The sequence below is a fragment of the Pholcus phalangioides genome, unplaced genomic scaffold, assembly GCF_987345545.1.
Source record: "Pholcus phalangioides strain wild (caught in Gottingen) unplaced genomic scaffold, Ppha-v1.0 ptg000007l_1, whole genome shotgun sequence".
In the NCBI taxonomy this organism is placed as follows: domain Eukaryota; kingdom Metazoa; phylum Arthropoda; class Arachnida; order Araneae; family Pholcidae; genus Pholcus; species Pholcus phalangioides.
The window spans coordinates 65,338,600-65,356,263 of NW_028301600.1; the positions used below are offsets into that span (position 1 = coordinate 65,338,600).

Sequence of the window (17,664 nt, forward strand, 5' to 3'; positions counted from 1 at the left end):
ACCGAAAATTGAAGATCAGATAATATTGAGGCACTTCGAAGTTTCAACATAACAACTTTTTAGTTTAACGGAAATTCCTCTCACCAACACTTGGAGTGACTTTGCCGAGATTCAAAATTGAAATTAAAAGTTTTCATTCAGCCCGTTTGTTTAGAGTCAAAAATGAAAATTTTCGTGTTTGGTATATGGTTTGTAAATATGGTTTATGTAGTTTTTATTTTAATGGGTGACGCCTCCTTTTTATGAAAAAAAAAAAACAGGGTAGGCAAATTCGCAGGACATAATGGGGTGACTTTGTCCACCACCTGATTTGTGTACATGACAACAAGTGAGTGGATTTAGGGAAATATGACCAACACGGGGAGTCAAGAAAACTGCACTGACAACAATAATAACGCAAAGCAATGCAATCAAATTTATTTTTAAAAAGATGTGACTCAGTTATGACTCTTCCTTAATACACATCCATCAAACATTACGACAAACTTAAAAAACTGCACGTTAAAGTTGAAATTACGTAAATTATATATATTAAAAATCCATTCGTTATCGTAATGATGTGAGCTTTCTAGAAAGGGAAATTTAAAATTCGAATTCCGAAGAGAATGAAGAAAAAAAACCTCCAATGGTGGTTTCACTGCAGTATAAGATACTATACACAAAAAACAACGTAGCATATTGTTAAGCTACAAGTACCGATTATCTTTAGAAAATACGATAAATCTAATATTGAAAGAGATACACCGTGAATCAACTGCTTCGACAAAGGGACACCAGTATCATTTAGTAAGGGACAATTCCAGGTTGTTGGGTAGCAGGGACTTTTCCCCTAACAGAGTTGTTAAATACCTTCGGGGTTATGAATTCTAACACAATTGATGCGTTTTTAAAAAAAGAAGTACGATAGACGTAGTGAGATAAATCGAGAAGCTACCCTACATAAATATGGCAACCATAATCTTTTTTATGGGCACTTTATTATATATTATTAATTATTATTTTTGTGATATATGCTTTTATATTGGGTATTTTTGTGATATTTGACGTACATATTTTTTATGGGCCTAATTTTTTCAGACACCTCGTTGGGCAATTTGCCTGTTGTGGCCTTTGTGTTTGTATTTGTATAAGAGTTGGAAAAAAAATCCGAAATCGAAAGGAAAACATATGAGCTGAAGCAGTAAAAAAGTTACAGGTTGAATGGTTGCCACAAAAATTTCCTGAGTCCGCCTTGGAACAAATCATGAATAAAGTCAGGCTTTCTGTTTATATTTGTTCTTATGTAAGAGTAAATCTCGTGTATAAAATTATAACTTCTGGTTTTTTTTTTCAAGCAGTTAAATAGTTTCAACTCATATTTACGTTGTAATATTTCATTCATTTGCAACTTTTCAGTTGGTACTCTGAGAACAAAATGACAATTAGAAGGTGAGCAAAAAATGACCCCGAATTTGCTATGGAGAAACTAGGGTGACATTACCCACTGAAATAAAAATATTCTGGTGAGTTAGGTCAAAAACCAAAGTAACCAAAACTCCAATCTCTTCACAATCTTCATTACATCTACTAATTATAATAATAACAACTCATGATACTCACCCCCTGGTTATCAAAAGTACTGTACAAATAAACATTTCAGGTTATTAAATTTTTTTTTAATGTTGAATCTCGTCGAAATATCGGCTTATTGGCGATTTCACGACTGCAGCTCCACAAACGATCAACCAAGTAAATTTCACACCGCCAGAAAACATTTTTTTTTTCAAAACTGGGCACAGGCACCCCAGATGACGGTATTTACAATCGATCTATATAAATAATTTTATGAAAGTATTACAATAATCCTATTCTGTTGCATAAATACTAAACAAACCCGTACAGGGCCCAGAGTTTATCCCCAATACACAGCCTTATCCATGCTCCTGAAATTTGTCACTGAAATGCACTCAAGTAAGAGTTCATGTATTTATTAATAAATTTAGAAATTTGTACGGTTTCTCCGTTTTGCATGATTTGGCCACCATACCCCCAGAATCGAAGTGGATGCGATACCAGATTGGGAGGAAGCACGCTCTATATATTGATCATTGTTTTAATTATTTGTTACAGCTGACGAGTTGCAGAATACTCTGGAAAAGCGATCTTATTTTATGCTCATCCAGTACTTTGCTCAAGAATAATGGTCATATCGCTATTTCATATTTATACTTTATTGTATCGTACAGCTGTAATACATGAAATGGTTTTTCACATGTTTTTTAGGCTCAGGATGTTGGACTGATGACAGAGTACCACAACTATTTTATAGCCAATTTGGTAATTCAGATTTCAGCATTTTTTTCTGAATTCATCTCTTATTTTTCAAGAGTACGTTTTAAATTAAATATTTACGGATGATTAAAATTTTACCACATTTATTAAATTCACTCTTGGAATGATAAAGAAACTACATTCGGTACAACTTTTAACCTCTCTTATACCGAAACAATATGCTCCGTAAATTTAATTTATCTGATAATAGATAATTTTTAGAAGATCAAAATAGGTAACAGGGATTTGGTCAAGATATCAGTAGTTGGAATTTTTTGGTTTTTTTCCACTTTTTAAATCTATTTTCGTATTCCTTCGAGACTTGGTCATATTAGAACGTAAAATCGTGATTGAGAACTAGATCAGAACGGGTTTTGGGGAAACCGGGATAACGGGGAATTTTCCGATTGGACAGGTGTAAAGAGTGGATTCTCTCAAGAAAGTGTCCTTCGGCCCATACTTTTTCAGAGTTTTATCGATAAATTCGATCAGTGTATCGACGGGATTGTTAGCGAATTCGCAGTGAAGCTAATGGGGATAATCGGGAATCCAAGCGAAAGGGGAGAGACTCCGGATGAACTTGACTATGGTTGTGTTGCAGCGATTATGAATGGAGCACAACCTTTAGTATTGATTAGTGCAAGGTCGCTGCCGCTACGGTGGTCGAGTGGTCATAGTGACGGACTCGTATCGCGAGGACTCCGGTTCGAACCCTACCGTCGTCACAGTGGTGGTTATCTGGTTTTCTGTGGTTTCCTAACTTCGAGGCACAAATGTGGGCAGATCCCCCGGTTAAAAAGTCTCGCCGCAGAGAGCAACAGGCCTACAACGGTATACTATTCAATCTTTACACTTCCTGCATAGTTAGAAAAATTTGTGGCAGCACTAGACATAACAAACATTACACAGAAATAAACTTCACGGAAGGTTCACTACACACACACATTCCAGCATTTACCAATTCGTTAGAAGTTCTGCAGAGGAATATGGAAGAGGTGCATGTCTGGTTTAGTAGTAGTGCATGGTCGCTCATTTTGGTTCGAGCAACGCACATTTCACTTACGAGTTGAACGGTATTACTATCCCTCATGCTACTAGGTTCACCGATTTGGGAATTCTCATTAATGAGTGGCTTGGGTTTTCCGAACATTGTTCAGCAGTGATCAAAAAATCGAATAGAATGCTCGGTTTTATTCTTGAAAAGGTCTCTTTGCGTTTTCCCAAAGTACCAACCACGGTAGCCGTGGTTCCTTTTTGGGTCGACATACGTTGATCTTCCCTGGTATTATCCAATCCAAAAGGTAATTCATTTCTACTAATTGTATTTTTATAAAAAGTGGCAGAAATCAAGAATTCCAATTGTCGAAAGAAAAATATTCCGCAGATACTGCCTCTGAGGATCTAACTCTGGGTTTTACAATGCAGATTCATCGAGATGTCAGACAGGGGCTGGATATAAACAAATACATAGAAGTAATCGCTTGCCGCTGTGGTGGTCGAGTGGTCATAATGTCGGACTCGAATCGCAAAAACCCACCCGGGTTCGAACCCCACCGGCGTCACAGTGGTGGTCGGCTGAAGTTGGTTTTCTGTTTCTGTGGTTACCAACTTCAAAGCGCGAATGCGAGCCGATTTTCCCGTTAAAATGTCTCGCCACTGACAGCAACAGAGCTATAACGGTACAAAAATTCATTCACTACACTTCACTTAAAACTTGAAGTATAGATGGCAGCTCTAAAAATTCACATACAATACTATATACGCACTAAGACTGTTAGGCACACACACTCACACCTTCGGCACAACTTAATCGGTAGCAAATTGCCCATGGCGATACACTGGAATTGTGCGCTGTTTGAAAGAAAGCAAGTAGCAATCGTTCATTATAATATTGCAAGTTCAACGACGACAGAAGACGAATTCATCAATCAGATAAGTTATAAGTGCTACCTTTGTTTAAAATATGAAAGCACAATTGTTCTTGTTTTTGTTTATCGTCATGTTTGTCCATTTAGGAATGAATGTTTTGTTTTCTTTTCATAAATTGTTCCCTTTTTGTTTTCACTTAGGACGCTCACACATTGAATCTCGCACAATTCCAGCATGGCCGAACGAATATTTCGTCTTTCAGATTAGTTGATCCTTCTCGCATGGGTCTATCGGGTTTTCTTAGTGACAGAGAACCTCATTATCGACGGAAACCACAAAAACACGAACTACTGAAAGTAAGAAAATTCAACGTATATTGTGCTTCAATCTGGTCAATCCAATTAAGTTATTATAATGCAGTTAAATTTGAAGCAAAGAATCTTCGTTTTGTGAAATTACTATACGTCCATCACGGAAACATAAATACGTGAGAAATTAAGCCATATATAAATACATATTTCCCTCGCTATTATATTCAGTCTTAAATACACTCATGTCCATAAATTAAGGATAATTCAGAATCATACGGAAATCGAAATCTAAAGTAAAAATTTCACCTGTAGAATTATCACACATCTGCAAGAATGATATGCAAATTTCAGGAAGCCACCAGATGATGCCGATAGTACGGCACAATGACGAGAGTGTAAGAGGGGGGTATATAAGGAATGGTGGCAAAGAAGTAAAATTGTTCACAAGAGTTCTGTAAGGCGCTCAGTGCCATAAGCGAATAGTTATGACACAGAGGACGCATGTGGATGAGTTTTTACGTGGTAGAATTATCGGCCGCCTGGAATGTGGGCGTACTCAGATGGAAGTATCCGAGGAACTTGGAATTGCCCAAAGTGTCATCTCTAGGCTTTGGCAACGATTCCAAGATAACGGAAATGTCAGTAGACGTTACAGTACAGGTCGCCCCCGAGTTACAACGCCGAATGAAGACCATAATTTGGCAGTAACTGCCAAAAGAAGCAGACGGAGCACAGCATCCGACCTGTCTCGTCAGCTATCTGCAGCCACGGGTACCACAGTTTCAAGGCAAACCGTGTACAGACATTTTGGAGATATTGGTCTATATGCTCGCAGGCCTGTCAGATGTGTTCCGCTCACGGCAACTCACTGTCGGCAGCGATTAGCCTAGAGTAGAGAACATGCAATGTAGACATCGTCACAGTGGGATTGTGTGATGTTTTCCGACGAGTCCAGGTTTAGCTTGCAGTCTGATTCACGTCGGACTCTCATATGGAGAACGCCAGGTTACCACCAAGACAGCATCATTGAACGACACCGTTACGGTGGTGCAGCATTGCTCGTTTGGGGTGGAATTATACTGGGTTCCAGAACAGATCTGCATGTTCAAACCGGAACCATGAAAGCCCAAATTTATCGGGACATCATTCTGGAACAACATGTACGTTTGTTTAGGGGTGCCATGGGCGCAGAATTTGTGTTTATGGATGACAACGCCCGTCCTCACCGAGCAAACATCGTAAACAATGCCTTGAATCTGAGGATATAACCCGTATGGAATGGCCAGCATTCTCACCTGACTTGAATCCGATAGAGCATGTGTGGGACATGCTTGGCCGACGAGTTGCAGCCCGTCAACCACTTCCTACATGTGTACCGGAACTTCGGAGAGCATTGCTTGCTGAGTGGAGTGATCTTCCCCAAGATCAGATCGATAATTTGATACTCAGCATGCCTAGGCGTTGTACGGAATGTATTTCATCGCATAGGAGACGTACAATGTATTAACCATCATACCAACCATGTAATAGTAAGTTTTTGTAAAGGAGATATTTTTTACAATTGCTCCAGGGAGCAAAAATCGTAGTTTTTATGAATGGTATCATACATACACCATCGTTTTTGTTCTTTATCTTTTGTTTAATAAATGGGCTTTATGAATAAGTAACGTTTGTTTTGTTTCTGAACCTTTATTTGCCGGAGCTGGCATTATCCTCAATTTATGGACATGAGTGTATATGCTACAATGTATCTGATGAGAGCTGAAAACCCTTAAACCGTTTTAATTTAAAATACATTAAAGCAGGCTTCTTGTAAGAAGAAATAATTGGATCTAAATAAATTGTGTGTATTACAAAAGCGTAATTAAATTATGAGTTAAATTATGATATTTTTTGTTTATAATTTTTGTAGTAAATTGGCATGAGATCTTGAGATTCATTTTAATCTGTTATCAGGGAGATTTGAAGTTTTATACCAATATAAAAGCTTCAGCTAAAAGCTTTTAATGTGGCGTATGAAGTATTTGTATTTGTGATTCGAGAGCTTGACTTAGAATGTACATTTCTTTTTTTTCAGACTCAAACTGCTTTGGTTGGCGACGGTGTTCGCTTAATATCACGGGCACTGCATGATCTTGCTTCAACACAAATCAGCAAAAATATCCAATATACTTCTTGTCAACATCCGAGACCTTGGTTGCTTGGTTACCCTCTCATAAATCATATGAAAATGGTAAACATATTTTTTTTTCGTTCCATGGTCTCAAAATTCATTAAATTCAGTTGAGAAATTCCAACGGAACAAGCCTGTAAAAATTCAGATTCTTTTATCTAACCTTGTATAAAGTTCTAAAAAAATGATTGATGATATTTTTTGTTAAACAAGTTAATTAAAAGGAAAGAAGCGGAAACTTCCTCCGCTTACAGGTATAATCATATGCACAGAGTCAATTAATTTAAGGAAATTCTTAACAACGAGTGTGTGTTTTTAGCGATTCTGAATGAAATTATCAAACAAAAATAATTGATATTGTAACTTAACATATCAATAACATTCTAAAAATTTAATTTATTCATCAGTAAAGATTTCTTAACAGCCGATATCGCCCAGGATTAAATATCTGGTTGTTATTAATTATACTGTGGGTGATTCCATAATTTCTCTTGCCGCATTTTACTGCGGCATACTTCTAAAAGAAAAGTATCAAAATAACGTGTATAACTCAGATACGCCATTCATGTTGCAAGTGGGTGTATAGTTATTAAAATAAAATAATAACTTTTTATATGGGCAACCTGCGCTCAAAAACCCGATTAGAAAGTTGTTGCCCTTTCTTTTCTCAAGCCTTCTAACCAGAACATGGCCCGCTGCTCTGTTAATATAATTGAGATATAAGCAGGTGGTCAAAGACTTGGGCCATGATGGAAAATTTTCCTCAGGCCAAGAAAATGAATTCTATGTTCCTAAGTGCAATATTCGCTGAGATATTTGAATTCAAAAAAATAAAAAAATTGAGGGGGGGGGGACAGCATAAACTAACAGACGACGCTTCTTTCCTTCGGTTTATGCCATTTTTTTTCCAACCTTTCTCCTATTTTTGAATTCAAATATCTCAGCAAATATTGCAGTTTAAAACGTGCTATTTTTTTATTTTTTTCAAAATAGATAGGGTCACAACTCTCTAATTGGGTTTTTGATGACAGAATGTCCGTATAAAAAGTTAATTTTTTATATTTTAATAACCATAGGCTACATGAATGACGTATCTGAGTTTTACACGTTATTTGGATACTTTCTTCTAATTGAAAGTATGACTCTAGGATCAAGGGTTCGCCAGTAAAGTACTGCAAAGGGAATTACTTTTAATCACCCTGTCTGCGTTAGAGTACAATGGTTTGGTTTATCCCTGTAAAATTAAAAATGACATCTAGTTACCTTGACAGCATGATAAAGAATAAGAGCATTGATTTTATTCCCTATTTGGAAACTTCAGTGCTACAATATATTTCCCATTTTTCAGATTCAAGTAAGAGGTTTGACGGGAACAGTTAAAGTTGATCCTCGAGGACAAAGAACTGAATTCAATGTAGATATCGTCGAGCTTAAAAGAGAAGGATTCACCAAAGTGAGATGCTAAAATTATTCATTCTGTTCTTATACCGCAAACACATATTTTTGGGTGATGTACCAGAATTTATTTTAGATTTAATTTATAAAATTATACAGGGGTCTCTCCCGTATAACACTGTCGTTGCGTTGTATCGGCCCCGTAGCAACATAGTACTGGGATGCGAGTAATACATAATTAACAAAATGCAAAACAGGTACATTTCCCTGATTGAAACTTCAATTCTTTTTCAGATTGGAATGTGGAATATAAATGCTGGCATTCGCTTCACGCAGGACTATAGCTCTGTATATAGAGAAGTATTGGACAGTTTGAAAAATAGCACCTTGCGTGTATCCACAATTTTGGTATGTGTGAAATATTTTTTTTTTAGTTCTATCATTTAACATACGATTACGATCCATAAAAAATCAACATATGCTCAAGTGATTTGCAAACACGCAGATAGCTATAGTTATAGTATGAACGTGATCCAAGTGTAAAATCATCTAGAGAAAACCCAAGTCGCTAAGTAGGTGCGTTAGGACTTTAACATCCACGTGTATGAGTGTGTTTTCTGCATTATCAATTTAGAAAAATTATATACGTTATTATATATGGTTTCACTCTTTCAATGCTTTATTTTTTTTAATTTTTATATATTTAACGAATGAATTCGACAATTTCGAATTTCTTACCAGACACAAGCATATCAATCTAATGCCATGACATATTTGTTGATTCGGCCTATATGTTACATACATGCATATTTGATCATTATCTATTTCTCTTATACCTATTTATAATGGATAATAGTGGATTGAAATTATGACCGGAGTGGAATGATTTGATAAAATTATATTTTATATCTTCTACGTGATGTTGAAATTAAACTTGGGCTCTTTCATGAATCTTTTCATGCATGTTACAGAATCCACCTTTTGCCATGTTGAAACCTACAGAAGATAAGCTCGTAGGTAACGATAAATATGAAGGCTTCTGTATAGATCTATTACATGAAATTTCAAAAATGTACAGCTTCAAGTACGAAATACGTCTCGTTCGGGACAGCTCTTATGGTTCAGTCAATGATAAAGGAGACTGGAATGGGATGATAAGAGAATTGATCGACAGAGTAAATATATTTTATCTTTTTTCTTCTATTTAGGAATATAAGGTCATAACAGGTAAAATGTTAAACGAGGTGGCTGAATTCTACTAATTGAATTGAACTTTTCAATTTCATTTGTAATATTGGTGGAAAACATTTAAAAATATTTGTTAATCGATCACATTTTGAACTATGAAGAATAAAATTAAGTTTGAATCAGAAATGAAAAAAAAAATTGAAACATAATACGTATGAAAACATAAGATACACATTATAATATTTCTGAAAAATGTTTCTTTCATAAAATTATGAATAAATGTTTTCATGATTCCCGGAATCTGTTAAGAACCCAATTTCTGAGTAAACTTTCTTCATCATTCTATTCTTTTCCTATTTTAGTTCAAACCGTCTTAAGAGTTCTTTCATTATCTGTTACGCTACTATTTGTTTGAAATTCATGTTTCTATATGTACCATAGATATTCATTCTTGTGATTCTGTACATTGGTATTGCAGGAAGCCGACCTTGCCGTGGCTGATTTAACCATCACGTACGATCGTGAAGAAGCTGTGGATTTCTCAATGCCTTTTATGAATTTAGGAATCAGTATACTTCATAAAAAACCTAGTAAAAAAGTACCTCGTTTATTCTCATTCCTCGCACCTCTATCCATAGAGGTGTGGATGTATATTGTAGCAGCTTACGTTACCGTAAGTCTGTTTCTGTTTTTCCTTGCACGGGTTTCGCCTTATGAGTGGGTCAAACCAGCTCAGTGCAGTGCCTCAACAAACGTCCTGGAAAACCATTTCACCCTGCTCAACAGTCTATGGTTCACCATCGGCTCACTCATGCAGCAAGGATCTTCTGATATTTCTCCAAGGCATGTATAGAAATATTTTATGTACGCTCACACTATTTTTTATCCCTCGAGCAATCGATACTTTGGTCTACGCCCTATATTAGCCATTTCTCCTTAATGAGTGTTTTTCTCGCATGTTTTTCTGTACACAAAAATCTTAACGATAACTTTTGTGTGCGTAATTTTAATGAAATATTTTAATGGCAACACGCTCAATTCTTTACCTTAATCAATTAGAAAAGTATATTGTTTTAACTTATAGAGATCAATTTTTTGTCTCTTCTCTTGTGAGATGTTCTAATGTACATTTGGTAAGTAGATATTATTAAATATTGAATGGCCAAGAAAACATGGCAAACGGTACAAATGGAAAACATAAGAACGGTAATGTGAACGATATTTTTGTTTCAAAATGATAGATAATATTTAGACATTTTATGTGAAACGGTTGGTTCATCGAAGTTTGAATAATCATAGGTATTTAATTCATATGTACAATGTATGTATTTACATAAGTTGTATGTAAATTGAACTTTAATTATAAACAGTATATGTTGTATGTGTGTTTCTTTTTTTTTTCATTAACTCTCTTTCTCAATATATATATATATTTCAAACAGTAAAACCAGTTTTGTCAATAAAAAAGACATATCAAGATTTAAAATTAGCATGATTGATACATGCATGTACAGCACTACTTAACTCAACTACTTACTAGAATAGAATTTCTATATATAAATCTCTCAATTTTAAAACTGATGAGTTATATATATATAGTGATTGCAATAATTTTGTAATATGGCGTATATACTTTATTAAAGAGATCTTTTCATTCCCATTCTTTAGAGCTTTGTCAACTAGACTCCTTGCTGGGATATGGGGATTTTTTACACTTATCATGATATCATCTTACACGGCAAATTTGGCAGCTTTCTTGACCATTGAAAGAATGAAGACTCCCATAGAAAATGCAGAGGATCTCGTCAAGCAAACTGTAGTTCAGTATGGCACAGTTGATTCTGGTTCAACTCAGGCCTTTTTCAAGGTGAGAACTTCATTATTATAATATTTCTATTTCTTTTATCCACAGATCAATCATCATCCGTTGACTTAATTATATTTCTGTGTTCCACTTGATATTCACACAGTATTCTCAGGTATAGTATGTTATCTATATATAAAATTTTCATTTTTGATACGTCAAATCGCTAACATAGCCCATATCCTTCACGATGACAAGCTAATACTTATCTCCTAATGTAGCCTGGGCTACGACTTAGTTGGTATTTATAGGTCGCAAACAATATGATTAACTAAAGCTTAGATTTTGGTAACAAGTACTCACACACATTAAATAAAAATGTTATAATGTTAGACTTTTAATTTTCATTTTGTTGAAGAAAAACCCTTCTTCTGTATGAAATATCAAGTATGATAGTGAATATACTTATAGTATAAAGACCAAGCAAAAAAATGTTTAATAGAAATACTTATTAAACATTTAGTTGTGTATATAATACTTATCAAACATACCAATTTGTCAGCGATTTGCATATGTGGCGTGCATCAATATGCATTAAAATTTATATGCATAGTTTTACACACATTTCAACCGTTAAAAACTATTTTTTGTTAGCGAATCGTTATATTTTAATGGCAAATGCTCAAATTTTCAAAGCAAGCCTTCTGAAATCTGAAATAGTTCTTTTCACAGTTTAGAGTGTTTGCTTTGAAAATTTAAGTATTTATCATTTGAATATATCAACTCTCTAACAAAAAATTGTTTCAAACGATAGTAGTATAGATATCACCACCGTTTGTGCTTAAACTCGTGTACAGGGTGTCATGTGTGGTGTAGCAGTAGTAGGTAGGGCTCGGGGATCCATGATGTTCTTAAGTCAGCCACCTCGTTGGGCAATTTGCCTGTTGTGGCGTTGTATTTGTATTTGTATTACTCATCACACTTTGAATACACCATTTTAATAAAACAATTTATCTCCTTTCAAGTACAACTTATTAAAAAAACATTTACTTTTCATAATTTTTTCACAGCTTCTACTTACTGCACTAGATACTGAATTATGTTTAATGAATCTTGGTGTCTTCTAGGGATCAAAAGTTGCCACATATAAACAGATGTGGTCCGTAATGGAATCTGCAAGCCCAAGTGTTTTCACAAAATCTATCGCAGAAGGCGTCGAACGAGTTAAAACCGGAAAATATGCTTTTCTAATGGAATCGACAGCCATTGAGTATATCATACAAACAGAATGTGACTTGATTCAAGTTGGAGGCCTTCTTGACTCTAAGGGATACGGGATCGCTACTCCAACAGGTTTAATACATATATTTTACTAAACAAATAAAGTTCTATTAAAAACATCTTGGTGCTTTTTAAAAATTAAATATTTGAATGTAAATGTCACAAAAGAAACATTTATTTTACTTACTGTCTTTAAAATACCTGAAATTATCTGACACGTCTCGCATGATCTCATTGCTCCTTGAATTACTTCAAGTATTACAACATACGAGAAATGTCGAATAACATCTTATTCCTCATATATAGAGGGTGCATAGCTAACAGCGGACACCGCAATCGAACCGTTGATCCTACAGGCATACTTCGTAACAGTATCGAAATAACGTGCGGACCTCAGATACGTCATTCATATTGTAAGGGGTTGTATAGTTATTAAAATAAAAAAAATCTACTTTTATATGGACAACCTGTGCTCAAAATCGTGCTTGGGGTAAATCGAGAAGCTATCCATTCTTAGAATAAGACAACCATAAGTATTCTTTATGGGCATTGTATAATATTTTATCATGTGTATATATTGTTTGTAATTTGTGTTAATTGCATTTTTAATTGGGTTGCTGTATTTTTGAAACATATGACAACCATATTTTTATGGGCATCTTTTTATCAGCCACCTCGTTGGGCATTTTGCCTGTTGTGGCGTTGTATTTGTATTTGTATAAAAAATCCAGTTAGAAAGTTTTTGCCCTGTCTATCCTGATACCAACAAAAGAAATTCTACTTTTTTATTTTTTTATTTATTCATTTTTATTCATACATCATATACATCTCGGAGAATAAATAAAATCAAATGATGATACGATCCATACTGGTGATCATAGATGGAAAAGATACAACTCATTTCATGTACATAATTCACGCAGGAATATATAAACACGATTCATCAGGCATGTATGAAACGGTTTTCGTTAATATTGTTAGAATTTATTAGATATAGGGAGATAATTTTTTGAAAGAAACAAATAAACAAATAAAAACAATTTGTAGAGTAAAATATTAATATCATTATATGGTAAACAGGAGTGTCAGTTTTAATAAAATACCATAATAGTCATTACCGTGTTATTTCAGAAGTAGGGGGAAAAATAGATGACAAATAAACACCAAGACGTCAGATATGATATTTTGAAAATATTGTTCAATATTAGTAATGGAAAGTACGAATTTTTTTTAAACAGTTTTTTTGAAGCAGTATTCATTTTTTTTTTTTAATTTTTGATATCGATGGGTATGCATTGCTTTGGGGCTAAGTAAATGAAGTTTTTACACAAAATATTTATAAGAAAAGTAGATAAATGGTTTTTTTTTCTTGTATTTTGTGGTAGGATCTCCATACACTGTACCCCTGTCAAGTGCAATACTGAAACTTCAAGAAAATGGCGTGCTCCACGCTCTAAAAGAAAGGTGGTGGCGTCAACGTGGAGGAAAGAAATGCATCCAAGAAGAAAAGAAACCAACAGATACAGCTAATGAACTGAGTTTAGCTAAAGTTGGGGGAGTGTTTGTTCTTTTATTGGCCGGCTTAGGCCTTGCCTGTGTTCTAGCAATAGTAGAGTTTGTATGCAAGACAAAATCAATGTTAAATCGCAAAAGGGTGAGTAAAAATTTATTTGGTCGATGTAATATCTCTAAGTACTTCAAAAATTAACAACGTAGAAAAGAACAATGATGAATGCAGGTTTCACTCACTAAAAACACTTTTTCACATCTAAAGTTTATTTTGAAATATATGTTTAATCGCAAGAGGCGATTCACACACTTTTCCTTAAAATTCGCAATATTTAAAACGTAAAAATAAAATATTTAATAGATTTCTACTACATTTAAAACTTGCATTAAGAATTTCTCACGCTGTGCTTGAGAAATTCTAAGTATCTTAATCTTTAAGTAATCCTAAATACTGTATTTTGAATTTCAGGAAATTATTCTCAATATATCTTAAGATATTTTCATATACACCAACCATTAGGCTGGATCCCAGGACTAGGGTGTAATCCAGAAAAAACTCACATACCCCTCCTCCCCCTTTTCAAAAAACACACAGAAAAATTCAACAACACTTGTGGTGTTGTAAAACGTTCATAACCATTAATTTTACACCCGCCCAAGATATTTTTTTCATTTCCCATTTAACAGCACTAACTTACTTGTAAATAGTGAATTAGTCATCCTTCTAACTAATTTCAGTTGACTGAAAATCTCATAAAATATAGTTTCTTATAAACAGAGATCTTATAAAACTAATTGATGATAAAACTGAAAAACTAATTAATTATATCAATTTCTCAATGACCAAACATAGTAAATTATAATTTCTGAACCTAAGTTATGAATGCTATATTACCGATTCGTCTGTTTCCAAGTACATATGCAATCAATGAATACTGGACGGATCGTATGTGGGATCCCTTAGGTAAACATTATAAAGTAATATGTTCGTATCTGTGTTAACTGTATTGTCTTTATGTTTTATGAATTTATTTATTTAATATACAAACCTGTGTAAGGCCAGTAGACTCTAACTTTACAGGTGCACAGTTCAAGCAATCAAAATAAAATTTTAAAGAAATAGCAGGGAATATCAGTAAAAAGCAATAATATATTCACACACACGAACATCTGCGAAAGGGAGAATGCATAACAGATGACACAATAAATAAGTTTAAAAAAATGTGTTAATTAAATTACAAATTACAATTACTCCACTAAAAAGAAGTAGAATTGAGTACAAACTGTAAATTTAGTACTGCAACATGATTGCATTCGGGAAAAGTAATTTCATTTCCATCACATAATGTGTGATTAGACCTACAATCAAAACAATTCTCTTAAATGCAATAAAAAAGCGTATATTTCGAAATTTTTTACCTTGAAAATATTTATATACAGGGTGTATGGCATTTTGAGGTGAACCGTTGATCCTAGAAAGCATAGTTATTGAAATAGAAAAATTAACTTTTTATGAACACGCTATCCTCAAAAACCCAATTAGAAAGTTGTTGCCCGGTTTCTCCTAAGGCCAACAAAGAAAATTCGACGTTTCTAAGTCTATTCACTGAGATATTTGAATTTTCAAAAAAACCGATGAAAGTTGGGGAAAAAACAGGATCGCGCGTGTTCGCTTGTAAAATGCCGTACGCCCTATTACTTACACATGAAACAAATAACTTTGAATCACAATATCAAGATACAAAATTCTATTTTTGTATCATCCTGTCGAGAAGAGTAATGATAAGAATTATCATATATTGTTTCAGAAAGAAGAATTAAGTGCACGGTGATAGCAGACGAATATGTCAGAGGTGAGAACGAACCTAATATGATTCAAAATCATATTGCTATATAATCATTAATGTACTCATACAGGGTGGTAACTATGTACCACTCAATAATTACACACGTGATTCCTCGTTTGATTGATTTGATCGATTCTATTCACCATGCTTATCGTGTGAATCAAGTTAATTGTGTTGCAGAAATGCTATCATAAGCTGTGATTCCACATGTAAATATTTCAAACTTCTGAATTGCAACTGGAAAAATACAAACCTCATTGCAAAATTGTTAGCGATACTTTATTCATTTAATGGGAATCACGGCCCCTGAAGTCGATTTTTCAAACATTGCTTTAAAAAAATATAACAACCCTATTAGAGAAAAACTCCCTGCGGTACCACAACCTAGAATTATCTCTCACTTACCAATCCATACTACTTTTCCAAACACCAACTCTAGGAATATCGCTATATTGCAATTTGCTGCCATTAATGAGATAGGTTGGATATTAAGGCGCTATCTATCAATGCTCACCTCAAGTTCGTTAAAGAAAATATCTTATCTATATAACTCCCTCGGGTTTGAACCTGAGACCGTGGTGGCGATCTCCACGGTGGTCGATGAGCATCTTACTACCACGCTACTCGGAGCCACCAGTCAATACTGGTGTCCCCCTGTCAAAGCAGTTGATACACGGTGTATTAAGAACTCTAGGTCCATCTTATCAATCCCGTTGAAAATTTCAAACACTTGGATCATATTCCTCCGACACTTGCGTTCCTTCAATGTAAAAATATTCAAATATTATAGACATATATTTTTCAAAACATGTTCATAAATGTTGAACACGGTATATGTAAACGTATTTACAATATCTTTATATATTTCATCACCCAAACTTTTAATAAATAATATGATCACTAGTAATCACACAATTTAAAATCATCATGGTTATTGCTATGTGTTTGTAACTTATTACTTATAGTCATTACTCGTGATGATCATTGAAATAATATGATGCAACACAATATTGAATCTGAACCGAATTGATGCCTCGAATACAAATTAAGAAATATTTTCACCGTTTTATAAAAAGTATTTGCTATACAATAGGCAATATTTTCAATTTAAATAATTTATAATTAGATTTAATTAGGAATTTACATGAGAGGACATTTACAGTAATTCTCAATAAAATTGAAATAGTTCGTCGAAAATTATGAGAACACTAATAAAACAGTGATGTGTGTAATAATCAATCAAAATATCCTATATTAATTACTTCTTTATCTTTTTAGAGGAGCACCAGATGTTGGAAAGAGTTCACCCTCGGGTCTTGGTTTGAATACATTCACTGTTTCAGGAAATGCAGTTCTTAAATGACCAGTCAAGTATGTCTTCACAGTGATGGACGTGCGATCATTTCACTTTTACTGTCCGAAGCAACAAGTGAATCTTGCACATCGATATTGAAGAAGGAGTCTTCCATCCTAAATATATTGCAGTATATACGAGACACTCAAACTGAGCATGATTATTAAAATAAAAGGAAGGCATTCTCTGTGTAATAATCTGTTTCGGAAAACAAAAACTACTAATAAAATTCACCTGAAGTTTTTATCGTCCAGCAAACAGCAAATTAATGTTCTCAGTGAATATTTGTAAAATATCTCTTATTCTTTGTAATAATTTCATTTTTTTGACATTGAAAAATCACACGTTCTTCTTTTGTATCTATTCTTTATTTTTAATCTTTCACCAAAAAAAATCATCCATATTTGACCCGTGATTCTATAACCAATTGCCTCTAAATTTCATACAATGTGCATAAAACCCATCCATTTTCATAGACATGATAATAATCACGTGAAACTGTACTCGTTCAAATCCAAATAAAAATTTCTCATGATCATGTTCAAAACGTCACAGTTTGTTGATAAAAAAATCAAAATGAAAGTAGTGGCACGACAAAAATATTCTAAGTATCAAAAACAAAT

The 17,664-nt window shown here is 34.1% G+C and overlaps 1 protein-coding gene across 1 annotated transcript in view; it reads left to right on the forward strand.

The window, feature by feature from the left end:
- LOC149085633 (glutamate receptor ionotropic, kainate 2-like) overlaps nucleotides 1-17,306 on the forward strand; it is a 59,943-nt gene extending 42,637 nt beyond the window's left edge. Inside the window, exons 5-16 of the mRNA XM_089233793.1 lie at nucleotides 2,263-2,316; nucleotides 4,380-4,535; nucleotides 6,568-6,723; nucleotides 8,012-8,116; nucleotides 8,353-8,466; nucleotides 9,030-9,233; nucleotides 9,725-10,089; nucleotides 10,915-11,113; nucleotides 12,178-12,403; nucleotides 13,717-13,985; nucleotides 15,649-15,693; nucleotides 16,966-17,306. Of these exons, the coding sequence (XP_089089919.1) occupies nucleotides 2,263-2,316; nucleotides 4,380-4,535; nucleotides 6,568-6,723; nucleotides 8,012-8,116; nucleotides 8,353-8,466; nucleotides 9,030-9,233; nucleotides 9,725-10,089; nucleotides 10,915-11,113; nucleotides 12,178-12,403; nucleotides 13,717-13,985; nucleotides 15,649-15,672 (1,872 nt within the window). The 3' untranslated portion in view covers nucleotides 15,673-15,693; nucleotides 16,966-17,306. The remainder of the gene's footprint in view (nucleotides 1-2,262; nucleotides 2,317-4,379; nucleotides 4,536-6,567; nucleotides 6,724-8,011; nucleotides 8,117-8,352; nucleotides 8,467-9,029; nucleotides 9,234-9,724; nucleotides 10,090-10,914; nucleotides 11,114-12,177; nucleotides 12,404-13,716; nucleotides 13,986-15,648; nucleotides 15,694-16,965) is intronic.
- The last annotated feature ends 358 nt before the right edge of the window (nucleotides 17,307-17,664 follow it).